General features: G+C 33.1%; 1 protein-coding gene across 2 annotated transcripts in view; it reads left to right on the forward strand.

Moving 5' to 3' along the window:
• Window positions 1–569: 569 nt before the first annotated feature.
• The window catches only part of LOC126778975 (glutamate decarboxylase), a 39,845-nt gene continuing 21,065 nt past the window's right edge, over window positions 570–19,349 (forward strand). Inside the window, exons 1-4 of one of the 2 annotated variants that reach the window (XM_050502719.1) lie at window positions 570–814; window positions 4,097–4,172; window positions 14,580–14,689; window positions 14,946–15,072. In XM_050502719.1, the coding sequence (XP_050358676.1) occupies window positions 4,106–4,172; window positions 14,580–14,689; window positions 14,946–15,072 (304 nt within the window). In that variant the 5' untranslated portion in view covers window positions 570–814; window positions 4,097–4,105. Of the gene's footprint in view, window positions 815–1,145; window positions 1,227–4,096; window positions 4,173–14,579; window positions 14,690–14,945; window positions 15,073–19,349 lie in introns of those variants that run through there. The other variant, XM_050502718.1, reaches the window with a different exon arrangement.

A 19,349-nucleotide genomic window follows, 5' to 3' on the forward strand; every position in this document is an offset into this window, starting at 1 on the left:
CAAGTAACGTTGGTAAGATAATAAGAAAATTCCTAAAATAATTTACGTTAACAGAAATAAATTCCGAAAACAAAGACACGCCACAACCTTAACAAGATGGCGTTCTTTGTCGGCCATGACACTTTGAAAATAATTAGGTTAGATTGATGCCATTTGTTGAAATCAATTCACAACATAAAAGAAAGGTATATATTATAGCCAATGGACTAGAAAAGCGTTGAAAATGATAATACATTTACAAAAATAACCTTATTGGATCGCAGTCGAATAAGAAATTTTCCGTTGCAATCTCATATCTCTATTTTGCTGATTAAAATATGATACAAATCTCTAAATATTCGATATTTTGATTAAAATCTACAATTTGTAATAACATCTCAAATCGCCTGCGATATTTATCAGAACATTTTCCCACTGCCAGATCGATCCCAAAATGGGGGTTGACCTGATTCCGTACCTCCTCCCATTTTCACAAACCCCCTTCACCTACGACCTTTGCAGGGCGCATGCGCGTTTCAGACCCCAGATCTCCCTGAAATGCATACCTCAGTCGCTGACCAGTTCTCGTGGCATACGCCGCTAAATTGCCCATTAAATACTATAAAATTTCTTTATATATGAAAAACATAACTGAATTCTTACGAGAAAATCCCTTTGCAAATTTCAAATTTATCAACGATCCTTTCTGTCATATAGTAATCTGTTTTTCAACGAAAAATATTTCGTATAAGTAGTGTTTAATTGATCCCCTAAAATATATATTATAAAAATAAATATATACATAGTTAGTTAAAAAGTCGACGGCTTGCATAAGGTTGGTATTATTTATTTAATTTATGTATATATATCTATTTAGATTTCTGTAGTTTTTTTTATTTTCATGTTCTTTTCATCCATTTCTAAACGTAGAATCATAGATTAAAAATAACCATATATTTGTGAATCAATTAAAACCATTTTTTATACATTTGTAACCAGAAAATATAAATAAGTAGATTATAAAACGTTATATAATATGTGTCTTTTTTAACATATTCTTTTTATTTATTAAAAATATGTCAGCCGTTCGTTGTGTGAATGAACCTCACAGATAAAAAGTCTAGTAAATTAACATATATTTTTTCTTTTTACAGACTAAAAATAAGAAATTGAGGTTAGCAATGTCTAAGCTGACTCTGGACGGCTTTTTTTCCTACTGCAAGCAAATAGCAGAACACATACAATTGGTTCGTCCACTTTAGCCGCCATTTTGTGATCGCTGCCATATTGATTTCCCGCCATCTTGTTTTTCTTGCGCTTGCATGTTACATCACATTATTTGCTCGGTAGCTTAGCAAATTATTATTTATATTATTATAAATAGATCGTCTTTTATTTCGTTAAATAATATTTTAATATATTTATTAATTTTTAAATATTTTTGTATAATGTTGTATAGAAGAAATTATATCGATTCATTGGTATGTAGAATTATATATACCAGCACTTGCAATATTTCTTTTTATCGTCTTTTAACTATTTACAATGTTACATTTAATATATTATATGATTAATCTTTGATAATAATGGTATTTATTTAATGCGTTATTTGAAAACCTTTTGGAGAATAATAATATAACTCGTCATGAATCGGTTTATATATTGGTTGTAAATTAATAGTAATTTATCAATTTGCAAAGTTCCTTCAACGAAAATCATTAGCACAGATTAAAAATTAAAAAAATATACTTGATGAAGCTTATCTAACAAATGTGTTTATAATGATGGGATAAAAAAGCAATGTTTTTTTTTAAATATTGCCTGGCGAAAGTCAATGTCATTTATAGACATATACAATGGTGATTAAAATAGATTATTAAGGAGAGATTACAATTACAATAAAGTGATTACAATTACATAAACAATGAAGAAGCAACTTATAGATTTTCAGCATAGGTTTAATTTTATTTCCAACACTACAAGCTAGTCAGTCTGTTTTTAAATTTACTTTTATAAACTATTTAAGAGTGACGTCGCAATAATAATAACTTTTAAACAATAAATACATGAAGAGATGTCGGATTTAAGTTCAATAAATAATAAATATGACAGAAATAATAGTTAGTAGCTATAAAATTTATCAATAAAGGCAGTTATTTGTATGAAGTTTTCGTAGAAGTACCTGGTAGCTGTAACAAAGGCGCGTTTGGTCAACTTAACATTAATATATCATATACCTTTTGCTCCCTTTTGTTTATTTCCTTTTATTCCCTTTTGCTCGTAGAATGTTAGGAATTATTCGCTGCCTTTGTATATAGCATTCGGTCTATGTAGTATCAATATATTGACTGAAGATTAGGAGTAGGTTTCCATGAAGACGACAAAACTTAATCAGAACTTCGTTCATTGTTAATATTACGCGCAATATAACTTTGCCGGTCAATTTTAGGCAGAATGGCTTTACGGCCGTTTCACTTTCATGTAGCATAAGCTTTGATTTATCTCAATCCGAATCAATTCATAACGAAGCCATTTGATATAATGTCCATATTTTCGTGACGCGTTTGGCAATTTCAAAACGACTCTGGTGATTAGACAAGAACCATACAAGACGTACATATAAAATGAATTACATTTTGGTTGTAGAGATATTCGTAGGCTAGGGGTAGGGGGTTGTTTGGTGTCTATTATTCTACCAATAAATGTTCTGAGACATTGTAACTACAGACATACAACATATACGGCACATACATGGCTTATGGAGTGACTTCTTCTTTTATGGGCGATCTTTTGCACGTTTGCCTTCCTAAATTAAAAAAAAAAAACAATAACCAATGCTATTAGGTTACCGAATCTAAATTCCGTAGTTCATTTAAAATAAAATTCTGAAGACAATTTGAACTGTGCTTATTGATAAATCGTTAAAATAACTTTAATAGATAAGACTTATTGTTATATACATTAATATACATAGGCTATAATTACCCGTTTAAAAAATAAAACTTCAAATAAAATACAATTCCCATAATTAATTTCGTCTCCTATTTTTTCACCTTAATCTTAAATGGGACCAAACGGGATATAACTCCCAAATAAAAAAGAATTTTCCGATCCGGTTCATAAATGACGGAGTTCTGAGGTAACGAAAAAAAAGTGCAACCAAATTGAGAACCTCCTCCTTTTCCTCTCTCAATTGTTTCGAATGGGGCAATTGAGAGGGGCAACGGAAAGCACGTAAACCCGTTTGTCCGGCGCCTAGATTATTTCTGATCATGTCGATGTATCTGCGCACAGACTTGTGCACTTTAATATGTCCTGAGCAATTGGCACTTGGCTAGTCTCCTTTGAGAATTTCCGTGGTCGCCGAAATAGATCAGGAGAACATTAATTTTGGCTGTAAAACACTTTGCCTTAAATTAGAAATAATTAACAACTTAAAAAAAAACAAACTAGCTTGCAGATAATATTAGGGCCGTATTAATTGTTTTTCTCCATTTTATGTTACTATTTTTATAAGCCATTGACTTTTTCAACGAGTATAAATTTTACATAAGTTATTTCTAAGCCTCAATTCAAAAATATGAAAATTTTTTTTTGTAAAGCAGTGGGTACTGTAAAAAAAGGTCATATAAAATTAGTGGTGATGTGATGTGACGTCATTGTTTAACTCGTCTTTTTGTGATAAAAACGGATTTCGATATGATAAATTTAAGGTGATATTATGACGTCACAAACATGACAGTCATTTTTGTTTTTGTTATCACGACATATTAATAAAAAACTGTATTTTTATTATAAAAATAACAGACGAATAATTTCAAATTACATTATATAATACTGTTCTATTTTGCCTTTATATTCTGATAAAGAGTAAATAGTTATTTTAGTATTGATTTAAGTATTGATTGAGTAAAAACTGATATCTGCTTATATCAAACATATAACAAAGAAATTTTTTTGCAACGATGCGTTCATGCGGTGGATCTTAAAATACATAATAAACTATATAAATTAGACAACATCATGTACTATCCAAAGCTCAAAGGCTTCAGTCACTAGTTGGTATATATTTAGTTTTGTATATAACATATACTTTAATTGATTTGTCTTTTCATAGGGCGAAAGAATGGCATCTCTTTCCGGGCAGAGTACTCCCAAATTAACGTCTGGCGTCGGCAATCTTTATTATGACTGTAAGTACTTATATATATTTATAAATAACATAAGTTTTAACTTTAAATGGACATTGTTTGTGTGTGATTGTGAACGGAGCATTCAATCTATATTAATATTATAACTGCGCCAGTAAATGTGTCTGTTTGTCACGCTTTCACGGGAATATAGCTGAATCGATTTGGATGAAATTAAATATGAAACAAGCTTGAATTTCAAGGATAGGCTTATTTTATACGTAACACGAATTTTCAATAATACGAATTAAATTAATATAGTTTATAATATTTTAAGTTAGGTTAGTGTGTTTATGGTTTGTCACGGTCCTCGTTAAGACGGAAAGGGTACCGCTGGTTTTTTAGTGGGTATTCCTATGTTCGGGACGCACTCGGTGCCTTGGACACCGGCGACATATATCCCCCCCACTGTTACCATGTTTACGCGTTTTTCTAGCGATAAAAAAGTGTGTTTATAGTTTAATTGAAATTTGTTTATTACATTAAGAAATATTACGAGTTAACAATTTAGCTAGATTTATTATAAGCTAACCGTGTTTATAATATCATTTATATTTTATAAAATTACTGGTGATAGAATAAGAGAAAAAAAATATGACAGCTATTTACAAGCTCAACAACGTTCATTGGTTTTGCCGTTAGTGGATAGGTGTGTATTTTTTTAAATTTATTAGGTAAATGAAACACTTGGTTCAGCTGGCGGAATTAATATATGAATTACGAGAAAACTTTTGCTCGTCTTATAAGATCATGATATTTAAATGTATGTGCTAAAACTGTGTTTCGTAGTTTTTTTGTGAATTTGGTAATTTTTTTTGACCAAATAAGGTATAAACTTTAATCCCCCTATAAAAACAAATTACATTAATTTACGCTATGTATGTATATGTATCCGTTTTTTCGTCTAGAAGTTTCTAGAAGAAAAAAAGGGCGCAACAGATAGATAGATATGAGAGTTTAATTTCATTTTGTGAAATGAGTGAAAAGAAATTATATCATTAGGTGGTTAATTTCACATGATTGCCTTCTTAAAAAAACATTCAATATATTACGTATATTACCTTAAATTAAATAAACATTTATTTAAGTTAACTTATTAACTAGAAAACATCGCGTCAGAATTCTAAATTCCATTTCCACCTCGATGTCTGGAAGCCCACATCTCTCCACCTCGATGTCTGGAAATCCACAACAGTGCGATTTTTAAGGCATTTCCTGTCTCGCACAACCACTCTGTGGAACCAGCTTTCGCCAGTGACTTTTCCGAATCGATATGACATACAAACCTTCAAGAAAAGAGCATATTCATTCCTTAAAGGCCGGCAACGCACCTGCAAGCCGTCGGGTGTTGCATGGACGATGGTAGTCACTTTCCATCAGGTGAGCTCGTTTGCCCCCTTATCATAAAAAAAGAAAAAAGAGATATACTGACAATTAAATGTTATAAACGAATTACAGACCACATATTAATATTTTTAATGCTGTATGTATGTATAAACTAAATATAAAAAAACAACTTTCAGTTATTAAAACTTAAATTTTTATTGTAATAATAACTATCTACCCTAAGAGAGTATAATTTCCTCCACACGCCCTCCGGATGTCGCGATAAGCTGACACGATTATGATGCAACTTGACACTGGGACAGTATCTTTATTTATAAATCATTGCCTGGATATCAATTACAAAAAAAAAAGTTGACAAGCTATTTTTAATGAATTTCATTTATAAAGAATAGCTTGTTTTGATTACTAACAAATTTTTACTCCCAAATAAGTGTCAAGCTTATACCAGACGATCAGACGACCATGTTACATAAATCATATTTTTCGTTCTCTTTGTCTATAGTGGTAGATATTTGACAGTTGACTGTCAGGCTCATTGATAAGCAAGTGTAATGCTTCAATATTGAATAATATCGACAGTCTATCAAGTCAAAATCGAGTTTGTGACATTCACATCGCGAAGCAGTCTGTTTCTAATCAACTGCCTCGTTGGTTCAGTGGCTAGATATAAGGCTGCATATCCCGAGGCCCTGAGTTCAAACTCCAAATCGATCCAATAGTTAGTTAGACTCAAAGATATCGGGATGTTCTGTCAAAGATACTCAGTAGCAGTCCGATGTCTGGAAGTTGGTAGAGTTTACCTCGTGCCTCGGAAAGCACGCAAATCCGTTGGTCCTAGGCCTGAACTCTTTCCGGTCGAATTGCTGGCCCATCAGATTATGAAAGTGAGAGAATAAAGTGCGTCTGTGTTTGCGAACAAACTATATACTTCCTGCGCAGTTGGCTAATCTGTATTGAGATTGGCCGCCGAGGCCGAAATAGGTCAGGAGGACATATTCATCATCTCTATACAACTCTTGAGACATGACGTAGTATATTTTTCAATCACCCTTCTAACATCACACGTTATTTATACACCTTGTTTCTCACACGCACAATGTGATATTTCTTCGTATCCTGAGATATATAATCTTAGTACTTTTAAAGCAAGATCTTCTAAGAAAGCGCGACCCATCTAAGTGTCATACGGTCTGCATAATAAAATTTACGCCAGCTGCAATATTGTAGCTTTGAAGCAGTTTTAGTGCAGTGTGTGCGTAGTCGAACGCAGTTATGTCACTCAGCAACGTCATTTAAAAAAAAGGATGTTATACGTTTAATAGTAAAAGCAAATTAAATTTACTAGTTGGTTAAACCACGAGATACTTTTAGGGTAATTTTGGATGGGTTCAAATATAATTGATTTTCAATCATTGTCTTATTTGAACCGAAAATGTCGAAGATCGTAGCCGACGAATAAGATCCACGTTTTCTGTTATATGTACTCAGCTCAATCAAGGCTGTTCTCTCAATTTACAATACTTAGCAATAATATTATTTATTTGTATATTTCCGATAGACTAGACAAGGTCGAATTAAAAAAAAATACGATCTTTTCCTACAAGTTGTGATAAAATAAAAAAATAAAATCACATTATTTTCAGTAAGAATTCATTCATTATATTCAGAAAAATTTCAGATCTATAGAAAATTACATAACAACTAAATGCACTTAAATTCAATCTCCGTATAATTAATTGAAGGGATGACAGTTTAAAACAGCGCAATTAATCAAAGCTTTGAACCCTCATAATAGAGCAGCGTACGTTACATCATTAACTTCAAAACCATTGACTTGACGAATTATACATTCTTATAAATAAGAAAATCTATCCGGTTTGCCCGGACTGACTATAAAAACGGCCAAAACTACTGCGTAAAGGAAGCTGAGTTTAATTTGAATCCTCATGTTATAAAATTATATGAAACGTACATATAACGCGGCGCACGCAAGTGAAGCTACCAGTCGGCATGTTTTTTTCCAATATCTTCAATAATCGTCATCATATTTCAGCCAATTTACACATAAACCTAATGAATTATACACCTCTTCCTCATGAACCACTTTGTCCATTGGTGTAAACCGTATGAAAATCCATTCGATAGTTTTTGAGTTTACCGCATTCATACAGACAGTCGCGGCGAGGTTTGATTTTGTTTTAAAATTAAACTCAGCTGTTATAAATTCTGATACTAATTACTTATCAAATAAAAATAATAAGACACATAATTTATTACGAGTTTCGTAATAAATCGTAACATAATATGGAGCGATTACTCCATGGGGTCACAAATACCCATGGAGGGGAGTTGATCCTGCCTCTCTCGCGGTAATGACCGGGTTTAACTTAAATCCCTTATTTGTGAGGGCTCCATCTTGTTGTCAATGTTCCTTACATTAAATGATGTATGTTGATTAAGATTTTTCAAAAGAGGTTGTTTTTCTTAATTTTATTTATTATTTCTCAACAAAAAAGTATTGTTATCTTGAATTAAAAAAATATGTTCGATGTTTATTTTCGGATGTTATCGTGGAAATTTTCGTATTGTCAAACTATATTATAAGAAGAAACTCGCAACTCACCGCAGAACAAGGTCGTAAACTTGTCAAGTGATATGTGACATTGACTATAATAATTACAACATTTAAAAGAGTAAGTCTTTGATTGGATACGGTTTTACAACAGGATCCCAGAAAATATTCAAATATATTCAATTGTCAAATTTAAAAGTATCGTTAAGGAACGCTTGTGTGCTACATTACACAACCAAAGACTTTTTAAATGATTGTACACCTTGGGAATGAAAAGATCGCCTCCAGGTTATTTCAAATTAAATATATATATTGTTCTTCAATTGTTGTATATTACTTGTAAAGGAAAGAAAAAAAAATCAGGTCCGAAGTGTTTATTTCCAAACCGGTGGTAGATTTATACTGGTGGAAGACGATGGGTCGGTTGGCGTGGTTGGTAGATTACCTTTCACGCCGAAGGTTGCGGCTTCCATTCCCACCCAAGGCAGACAATTTGTGTACATGAACATCAGACATGTTTGTCCTGAATCTGGGTGTAATTATCTATATGTGTATATTTACAAAAGAAAAGTAGTATATGTAGTATATCAGTTGTCTGGTTTCCATAGTACAAGCTCTGCTTAGTTTGGGATCAGATGGCCGTGTGTGAATAATGTCCCAGGGTATTATTATTATTTATGACAATCAATAAGTAATGCTTCAATATTAAACAAAGATGTTTGACTTTGCCTTGACTAAAGATTACACAGATCAAAATAGCGTATCACCGTGATTCGGTTCTCAACAATCCACGAGTTAGATACGTGATGTAGTGAGTTATTAGATAACAACAAAAAGATTGATAAATATATAACAACAATGTGTATTGCAGTGATCCTCATTAAAAATAAAATGTTTAAGCTAGTATAAATAGTTATATTTATTATTATATTTATATATATTGTGTCTATAAGAATATAATAAATATACATTTTATTTTTAATTAGGATCACTGCAATATATATAATAACGTAGTTATAATTATGTACTTAAAAAACCTTCATTGCGGAAATCAAATTTTTTAAACGAATGGAAATAACACTGCGATTTTTCCATCGTAAAAGCGTTATATATAAATTTTATTAAATATATATATTACAAAATCTTTTTGTAAAAGACCCTAATCTTGAAAACGATTCTTATTTTTTTTTTGTAATAATAACAAAGCGTTATTATTAAGGAATGCGAAACACATTCACGGTTTTAAATATACCATAAATAACGGAGAAAAACTGTTAAAAAAAATCTATACCCCATCTAAATCCTCATGAGCCGGGTCTATCAATCCTCGCTAGGGATACGAAGGATGGCCATTTAATACCGCTGTGAAGGGGCCTCTCTGATCACCGACGGAATTTGCGGGTTATATTGTTTATTTGAAGTATTTTTTTTTTAATATTGTCAGTGATTGTAGATTCATTTAAATTTCGAATGTATATTGTTCAATAAGAGATTATACGGTATATTTAAATTAGATTATATAATAAAACTTTAGAAAAACCATTCATATTTTGGCAGAATAATGAATCAAAAACATTATACAAACAACAGTTTCTATAAAAAAAAATTGACAAATAATTTCCAGACGATTTTTTCTTCGTCAAAACGTGAAAAACGTAATAAAGCTTATAATTATAGATAATGTAATATTTATAATTACCGTTTCATAAAATACAAATTTAATCAGCAGTATTCACTGTCTCTGCCAGTAGCGGATTAACTTATTTCCAAGTATTGCTATTTTTGAGTTTTTGCCGCCACATTTAACTCCCAAAAAAAATAACCTATATAATATCAGACTGAACAGAATATAAACCAAGCTGTACTCATAATTATTTATTATTATAACAAGTTATAGTAACACAAATAGGTTCACTGTTTCCCAGCACTTTTCCGAATGATCAAAGCGTATCACTGAAGTTGACTGTTGCGAACTTCACGTTGCACAGTGCTGCCATCCATTGAGTTGGTGTGAGAAATAACCGGAAACCCTATGGCGATAACAATAGGTTGAACACAGTGAAAAAGATGGTGGAAATATCATTGGTCTTAATATTTTTTATGGTTACGCTTCAGTTTAAACAAACATCTGCCCAATCTGCCTTAGGCTCAAGCCTACTCAGTCTTCTGGTAAATCCACCACTGGTCTCTGCTCGAATGGATAATAAGTTTTTATACAAATTTCCTTTAAATATAAAACAATAATGAAAAATATTCATTTGTACAACCTACTTCGAAATATTTCTATTTGAAAATTCAAGATAATTTTAACAAAAATGTATCATATGATTTTTATTTTTTGGAGAGAATAATAGCGGGGGAGATTCACTGTTAACCCTGGCGTGTCTAAAGTTCTAAGTGAAATTCCTCGCATCGCTGGGGTCGGTCCGGCCCCTATCGGTATGCTGTAATTATTTCTGTCGAAAAATGTCCGCGCATTCTCTGAATTTACAAAAGAACATTTTTAGTAGATAAAATATGCTGTGTAATAAAAAAGTCTGTTTTAATTTAAAAAATTATAACGACAAATATTTGCGGCACACAGCCATCGCTGTATATTGAAATTATATACATATATATATAATCTGTACATATATATATATTTATATATATACGTACATACATATACGTCAAGCTACAAAGCTTTGATACTAAGTATTTGAAAGCAGAAGGAACACCCATCCTTAAAATCTAAAACCAACATATACCTCGTTCAAGGGGTCTCTTGCGAGCACAATAAAATGTATACAAGGTGAAATTTAATTTGAAAACAGTAATATACATAGTGCTGCAACATGAGTATTCATAGATTCACATTGATGCAGCGTGGTCAAATAAAATCATAAAAAGAGAGTCCTTTGCCCAACAGTGGACCATAAGAGGCTGTTATTTTTACTTTTTTATATGAAAATCAAGCATTAGTTGTCGACTACGAATTTCCTAGATATACTAGGAATTCAATTCTATTTTTTATGTTCAAACAACTGCTTTCCCCATGGTTGTATGCTGCTGCTAATATTCTTTATATAAAAAAAGTTGCAAAAAAGCACAAGTTAGTTCACAAATAAAATAGATAAATAAAGAAGTGCAAAACCATTTGCAACCCAAAGCTCTCGAAATGTACAGCTCAATAGCAATCGGCTTATGACGTCCAAAACATAAGTTCATACTAAATCTCATCTTTCCTATCCCATAGACCAGTCAAAACATAAAATACACCTTATATTACAGTCATAAGGTTGAATTTCAAATAATAATGTTCATTTTTCGAGGGTAACATCTGGTTTGCAGTGTAATGCTTGACAAATAAATTTTCCTCATACACGGGGGCTACAGAATGTTTGAAAAAATAAATTGTTTTGATTGAAAATGAATCTTAAGATCATAGTATTTGAAATCAAAATTACTTGATAGTAGTCGTCGATTATAAAATAAATGGAAGCGGCTTCGAAAATTATTTCGAAATCGCTGATAGTGGTGTTGCAATTATTATATTATAATATTTTTATAACAAACCTCTTGGAATGATAGAAATTAAAATGATTGCTTTCTATATTTTCTATATTTAATAGAAAAAGAGGACGATAGATACGAATCAAGCCAGTCACGATAATAAAAATAAAGTTTAAATAAAAAAAAAATACTCGCTAAGCAAGTTTGTTTTAAATACATAACAAATAGTCTTGAGCTAAAGTACACAGTCATACTACCAACGCTAAACGATTATCAACCGCCATATTTAAATACTATGACGTAATTAACGTTAGAAAATTCGAGTAGATACTTGAGCTTTTAAAACGTTATTTTAAAAGCTATAGACAGCTACAAGTATACATTATTAATATATATGTTTAACTGGATAGAATATATGTTTCAATACAATGATATTAAATCAATTAATTCTATAAATATTGTACATCAATGTATTAACATAGCAAGCGTGCGAGTGACGGGAGAATGATAGTATTAAGGATTATAACAGCTGGGGTCTGAGAGACCGCGGCGCCGGAGGGATAGTGTTGAGAGTTGTAAGTGCTAAAAGGTTAAATCACTTTTTAATTTAAATACTTATTTAATGGTTACGTGGGTAACAATTAAACGACATTAGATTTGAATATGGAATTATAAGTATATATAAATTATAAACAAAACAAAATTAATTTTAATACATTCATTGGAAAAATATAGGAACTATTGACTTAATAATTTTATTACAATCTGGTTTATGAATTATTATTACAAAAATTACATCAGTTATACGCTTGACCGTATTTCCCGCCAAAAGTGTATTAATTTTTTAAACCGATTTGACAGCTTGACGTATGACGTTCGGAAAATTTGACTTATTCTGCTTATAATATTGTATTACTAGTTTTGACTACGTAAGAGTAAAATAAGGATTCTGTCTTGTTTTAATTATTTCAAGGATTTTTTTTTAGATAAAATTCAAGGAACTTTTTTATGTTAAAAAAGGATAAGTACAAGTTTAGCTTGGACATATTAGAAACGTTTTATATACATAGTTTTTACACTTTACAATATTGCAACTGCGCGTGAGCTTGTTGATCAACTCAATAGCAAAATACGAGCGAATAGATCGATCGCCGAATGAGGTAAATATTAAATTTGTTTAGCCGAACGAAGTCGGGATCGGCAGCTAGATCGAGAAAATTTTCAACCCTCTTCTAATATTTCCAGTCAAAGTTTTCGTCGAGATTTTTTTTTTAATTTTTCACCTTTCAAATCAAAAGGGCAAACAATCCTTTACGAGAACAAAACAGTGATCACGGCACAATGGTGTAATCTCGACTCCATTTATACAAACATATCTTAATATTCATTAAATGAACTTAGCACCTTATTTTCATATTTATAAAGATTATAATTCTGCAAAGATTTTTCTTATGAATGCAAATATTTGTATGCTACTTTGATATTGAAAATTGAAAGGGTATTGTTGTTCTGTGATAAAACTAATAGTATGTAAAAACATATTAAATTTTATATACAATACCATAAAGCTCAAATTACAATGTAAGTTTGTTTATGATAGCATTATTTTTTTGTAATAATTTCTACGAGACGAACGTATGAGAATCAAATTCATTGCGGAACGCGCTCATCGAATGTTAGAATGTGCACATCACCGTTCGTTTCAACATTCCAAGAGTGAGATACCATGCAAGTTCTTAATACTGTTGAGACCAATATTTAAAGTAACAGCATACGTGCCACTGCAGGGCAAAGACTTCATCTCATTTAGAAGAGAAACCTTGGAGTATATTACACTACGCTGTTCAAATGCAGTTTGATGTATAATAATAATAATAAATGTTTATTTACAGATAAATATCCATAGTATTATTTACAAGCTAAAATCTACGTTAGTATATATATATTTACTTTAGATTATATAGTATATATAAGGGTCTAAACATCGAAATAAATGAAGTTGCCCCCATTGCCTAACAAATGGGTTATCCATTTCAGCATCAATGCATCCAGGATACCGTTAGATACTTCGCGCATCCTAACAATTATAGACGCTTGTCTCTTTCGAATGACGTCATAGAAGTCATCCACATGGGTTTTAGTAAACATCAGCGATGCACAAAAGCACGGCAATCCCAACAGTATCCTGAATGTATCGTTATAGTGTACGCGCTGAGCGTTGAAGATCCTCTGCGTATACTTTAGCCACAGGCTGCTCGTGTATAAGTTTTGACAGTACGCAAAATTAATATAATATGCTTAATTTATTTTAAAAATCTAGTTTTAGACCGCGTCTTCGTCCGCGTGTGATGGGCAAGTGTTATTAACGCTATGTTCATTTCTATACCCCTGACAACGTATACGCAAAATTTCATCATAATCGGTTAAGTAGCTTTAGACGAAAGCGTAACAAATAAACAACCATTTTCGCATTTATAATATTACTAGTGTTTTAGCTGCCTCGTTGGTATTGTAGCTTGATGTAAGGCCGCAGACCCGGAGGTCCTGGGTTCAATTCCCAGGTCGGGCTAATAAAAAAATTATTGGGTTTTTCTGTCAGAAAATTCACAGTAGCAGCCCGGAGTCTGGAAGTTGGAAGTGTGTACACTCCCGTGCCTCGAAAAGCACGTAAAGCCGTTGGTCCTGCGCCTGGACTCTTTCCGGTCGTGTCGGATTGCCGTCCCATCGGATTATGAGAGTTAGGGAATAGAGAGTGCACCTGTGTTTTCGCATACATTTGTGCACTATAATATCTCCTGCGTAGTTGGCTAATCTTTCTTGAGCCGCCGTGGCCGAAATCGGTCTGGAGGACATTATTAATATTAGTAGTGTAAGGTTAGGTTTTAATATATAATATTAATTGACAAAGTTAAATGGTAACTTGTACCAAATATCTAATTAATAAAAATGTGACGTCATAATGTTTATTTATAAAAATGCATTAAATTAATTTGTTACAGCCATCCTTCCTTACCGAGAGGACGCTAATCCTCAAACCCGTGAGTTCCTCGCGAGGGTCGTCGATGTTCTTCTCGACCATATTCAGAAGGTCAATGACAGGAATGAGAAGGTATTTAATAAATTACTAGGTAGAGAAATTATTTACTCGGTTATAGGTCTTAGCAATATAAGAAATGGTTAATATTTCTTATAGCGCTAATGTCTATGCGGTGGTGGTACTTACCATCAGGTGACACATTTGCAGTCCGCCTACCTATTTCGCCTATTTACTTATCTACCTTAAATAAATGATAATGAATTGAAACTTCAGTGGTTTGGAAATTAACAATTCCATGTACAATTTTAAAATCATTTTATGTCCTTAGATCCTGGAATTCAGGATGCCTGAGGAGATGTTTAGAATGCTGGATCTTCACCTTCCAGACGACCCCCTCCCCTTGAAGCAACTTTTGGAAGACTGCAAGGTCGCCCTGAAACATCAAGTCAAGACCGGTAAGTTTTATTTGAACGTAACTAACTTGCAGAGGATTCAGGGTTGAATTCGGTCCGTTTTTATTTATGAAGTTTTTCCATGCACTTTTGTAAAAACTGTTGTTGGGTGCGCTAGTAAGTTGGCCAGTGGAACCGCTTATTGTCAAAGTAGTTCGTTGCAATAGCAATTTTGATAGAATTTCGGCATTATTGCCTCTATCACGAAAAGTCCTCCCAATTCTTAAAAGAAATCTAAATGCGTGTTAATGGTGCTTGAGAACAACCGTAACAATTTACTAACAGATTTTCCGCTTTTGTGAAATATACAAGAAAAGCCACGAGTAATGACTAGTCTATCCCTCAATCTTAAGGGCGAAAGAGCCACAAATGATCACTGTAAGTAATAGCGGCGATCATTCCACACCGTTTGAAGATATAATTGAATTGTTTGATCCGAGGGTACGTTTTATTGGGCACAAGGGTTGCATGGTGACTTTTCTTGTATTTAATAATATTTTTGGAACGTCAGGAAATATAAAAGAAAAATGAAAATGGACTATAGTTTTTCATAATGAATAAAATTAATATTTTCTGACTTTTACATTGTCAGACAGCGATAGTGGTTAGAACTTGGAAAACAGGGTTCAGACCTCGGCAAGCGCTGAGTTTTTATGTGCCTAATTTGTGTTTATAATTGATCTCGTGTACAAAAAACATCGTGAGGAACATGTATGTGTCTAATAAAATTCTACTACATATGGACTAACCCTCAGTTAAACAGTGTTGTGGAATAGACTCCAAATCTTCTAAAACGAATGTACCATTTACTGCTACAAGGACATTTACTAGCCGTAAATGTATTGTACTGTTTTATTTATTTACTTAATATTAAAGAGACACAAACAGTACATTATATCTTAATAACTAACTGTAGGACATACATGCTACATTAATAAATAAAATTTATACTACCATATATTAGGTATATAAAAATACAGAAATGTCGCTTTGTTTCCTTTTCTTGAATATATATTGGAGTGTTTAACAAAAGACACATTAGCGTTAGCTTTCATTTGTATAATTAATCGCAAAACAAAAACGATGTGCGTACCCTTGGAATTTTTCACCGTTCATGAAAACAGCCGTACTTAACAGAGACGTACTTGCTCGGAGCTCCCCCTATTGTAGAATTATGTGCTCGACCGAGCACGGAGTAATCGCTAGCAGCTATACGGGCTCGTGATTGTGTGACGGGACAAACGGTTCTGACATGAAAGAGTTCATTTTAAGGGTCCATGCATACTTTGTAAGAATCCAGTTTTGAGATCCTGTATACAAAAGCTTAATCCATGCAAAGGCTATATTTATATCTGTCCAGTCTATCTGATGGCAGACTGATGATAAGTACATGAAAATTTAGTGGCGCCTGTTCGGGTTTGAACCTACGATCATCGGCTAAAATTCACGCGTTCTACCACTGGTCCATTTCGGCTTAAATATATCTTTATTCATATAGGTTTCTTATAAGCACTTTTGAATCATTGTAAAGCTGAGAATTGAAATCACTAGAAAGAGACGAAATTCTTGTGTTACCAAATTTTGTCTATCTGTAGTAATGTCAAAAACTCAGACAACAAACGCACAAGATTTTTTGTCTCTCTTATAGGTTTTCGATTTGCACTTGGCTATATCTAAATCGATAAAAGCTTGTTTTGTTCAGCTGGTTTGTTCAGCAACATGAGTTCCTGGGTATTTCTCTCAAGATAATCTTAGGAAGTTAGGAAGTGAGTTCCATAGTTGTAGGTACTGGTCAAAAATCACGTCAAGTCGTTTGACCCTTGCCTTTTTTCTATCCGGATAAGATTCTTTAAAGTGAGAAAACAGAGAGTGAATAAGTTTGACAGTGACCATATCCGCCATGAACTAAATTAGTCAGAAGCACATCATTATTTATAGTACCAAAATTTTCTTCTAAAAAACCATTCCATTTTTAAACGAACCAATAAATCACTTAAAGCCAAATTAATTCAACCAAGTCCGTTACAGCCAGCCCGTAAACTTAAATCCGCGGCTTTTAAATAAAAACAATAAAACCCTAAGCCGTATTATAAAAACCCGTCTTGATTTACACCGAGTGCCCTAATATCACCCAAATCATTGGATTAAGCTACCGCAGTGGGGTGACCACGTGTCTACTTTTGGCTGAGACTTTTGTTTAAAAACACAGAGTTTTATCTTAGATTTTATAGTAAAAAGCCTATAGTATAGATAAGTAATGACAAATTAAAACCAAAGTTTATGCACAGGTATATAAATAAAATACAACCTTTAAACACACCGATGATTCTTTATATTGCAAATATTTATATGTTTGGTTTGTTAACTTCAATTATTTTGCTATTGAAGAAGTGTACAAATTAAATGAAAGTTTACTTTTTCTCAGATTTATAGCCCTTTGGGCTATTGCCGTACCTTCTCCTAAAACGTAAATGTATATAATGAAATGTATGATAATTGGTGTATTTTATTGGTGCATTTTTAATCTGTATGCAAGAACAATGACAGATACTCTTTACGGCGGGAAACGGATTCACTTTAAAATTATCTTACGAGCATTTTGCGCAAAATAATGATGTAAGGATTTTATTATTTCAAATAATACATTAATTTCTTAAAACTCGTTTTATTTCTGAGAATAATCTATATTTTCAATACCGATAAGAATCAGTATTGATTGTCATCCTACATAATGCCACCCCCCTCACACTCAGGCTGCTATTGACGTTGAATTACCATAGTTTGATAGATCATTCCCCTTCAACGAAAGTCCGGATTGATTTTATGGACTGCGCCATTGTGCGGGATTCCTATTATTATGAGAGATAAGAACATTTTTAGTGTTAATATAAAGCCGATATAGACTGCTCCGTTGGTCTAATGGCCACCTTGAAAGGCCACAGATTCTGAGGGTCTGGGTTCAAAATCCTTTCAACAAAAAGTAATTGGGTTATTCTGTTGAGAAATTCCCAATATCAGCCGCTTAATAAAATTAATCACAAAATTATGAATTTAAGGACATTTAATCATCAATTCAAATTCGTTAAAAATTATTTATAGATTACTTGAATATCTCACACTGCAGTGTGCGAGTAATTGTTATATTGCTTGGACGTGTTTCATTGTTTTTATAATATTGTGAGTATCGCTTATCAGTTCTCGGAATTGTTTGCTAACGGCCGGTTCTAGTGGACTGGACCGGTTAGTGATATTTAGACCTTATCGCAATGAGTGTGGATCCAATCTTGAGTGAAGTGGGAGAAGTATGCGAGGAAGAAATAATAGTACCCTCACCAATTATTGAATACGGCGAAAAAAGACTAGCTAAAAGAAGCAGGGAAGATGAAGGGGATGAGGAATGGGTTGAAATCAGAAATAGAAAAGCAAGGCGAAGGGAAGTGAGGGGTATTATAGATATTTGCATTTCCTCAACAAATATTTTACCCAAACAATTTGCTTTAGCCAAAATATTCAGGGATCAGGGAATTACCGACATAAGCCGCGTTAAATATATAAACCCATATAAAATAATCGTGGAGGTAACTAACGTGTGCAGTATGGAGAAATTAACTTCCTGCGAATACCTTCTCGGGTTGGGATGGAGATTTCAACGACCGATGGAAGTTGCTCTTTCCTATGGCGTTATCAAACATATAGAGCTGAATTTGTCTGAAGAAGAATTGCTAGATGCGATCACTAGCGTATATGAGGTAGCTAGTTTGAAAAGACTTAAGCGTCGGGCTGAAGTAGAGGGAGGTTGGACAGACAGTGAAGCAGTCAGGCTTGGATTTAAAGGGCCGTCTTTGCCTGCCTACATACACATTTATAGCATGCAAGTGAAAGTTGAGCCCTATATGTTTCCAGTGACGCAATGCTCTAGATTCTGGCGGTTCGGGCATACTATTAAGATGTGTCCTACGAAAACAGTATTTTGTCCAAAGTGTGGTGGGAAACATGATAACTGCCCAACGACAGTGTATAAGTGCATTAACTGCTCTAAAGACCACATGGCGTTAGATCGTAGCTGCCCGGAATATCGTAGGGAAAAAAAGATACGGGAAATAATGGCCGAGTTTAATGTCTCATACCGAAAAGCTATTACAATGTATGTTCCGCCGCAACTTAATGCAAAGGAGGCTACGCTCCCAGCGAACCAAAGTTATCCTGATCCTCGTGCCCCAACGCCGGCACCTACAAATCATCAATCCCCGGCGAAATCTACCACAGAAGCCCTGACGTAT

This window comes from Nymphalis io, chromosome 28 (assembly GCF_905147045.1).
Source record: "Nymphalis io chromosome 28, ilAglIoxx1.1, whole genome shotgun sequence".
In the NCBI taxonomy this organism is placed as follows: domain Eukaryota; kingdom Metazoa; phylum Arthropoda; class Insecta; order Lepidoptera; family Nymphalidae; genus Nymphalis; species Nymphalis io.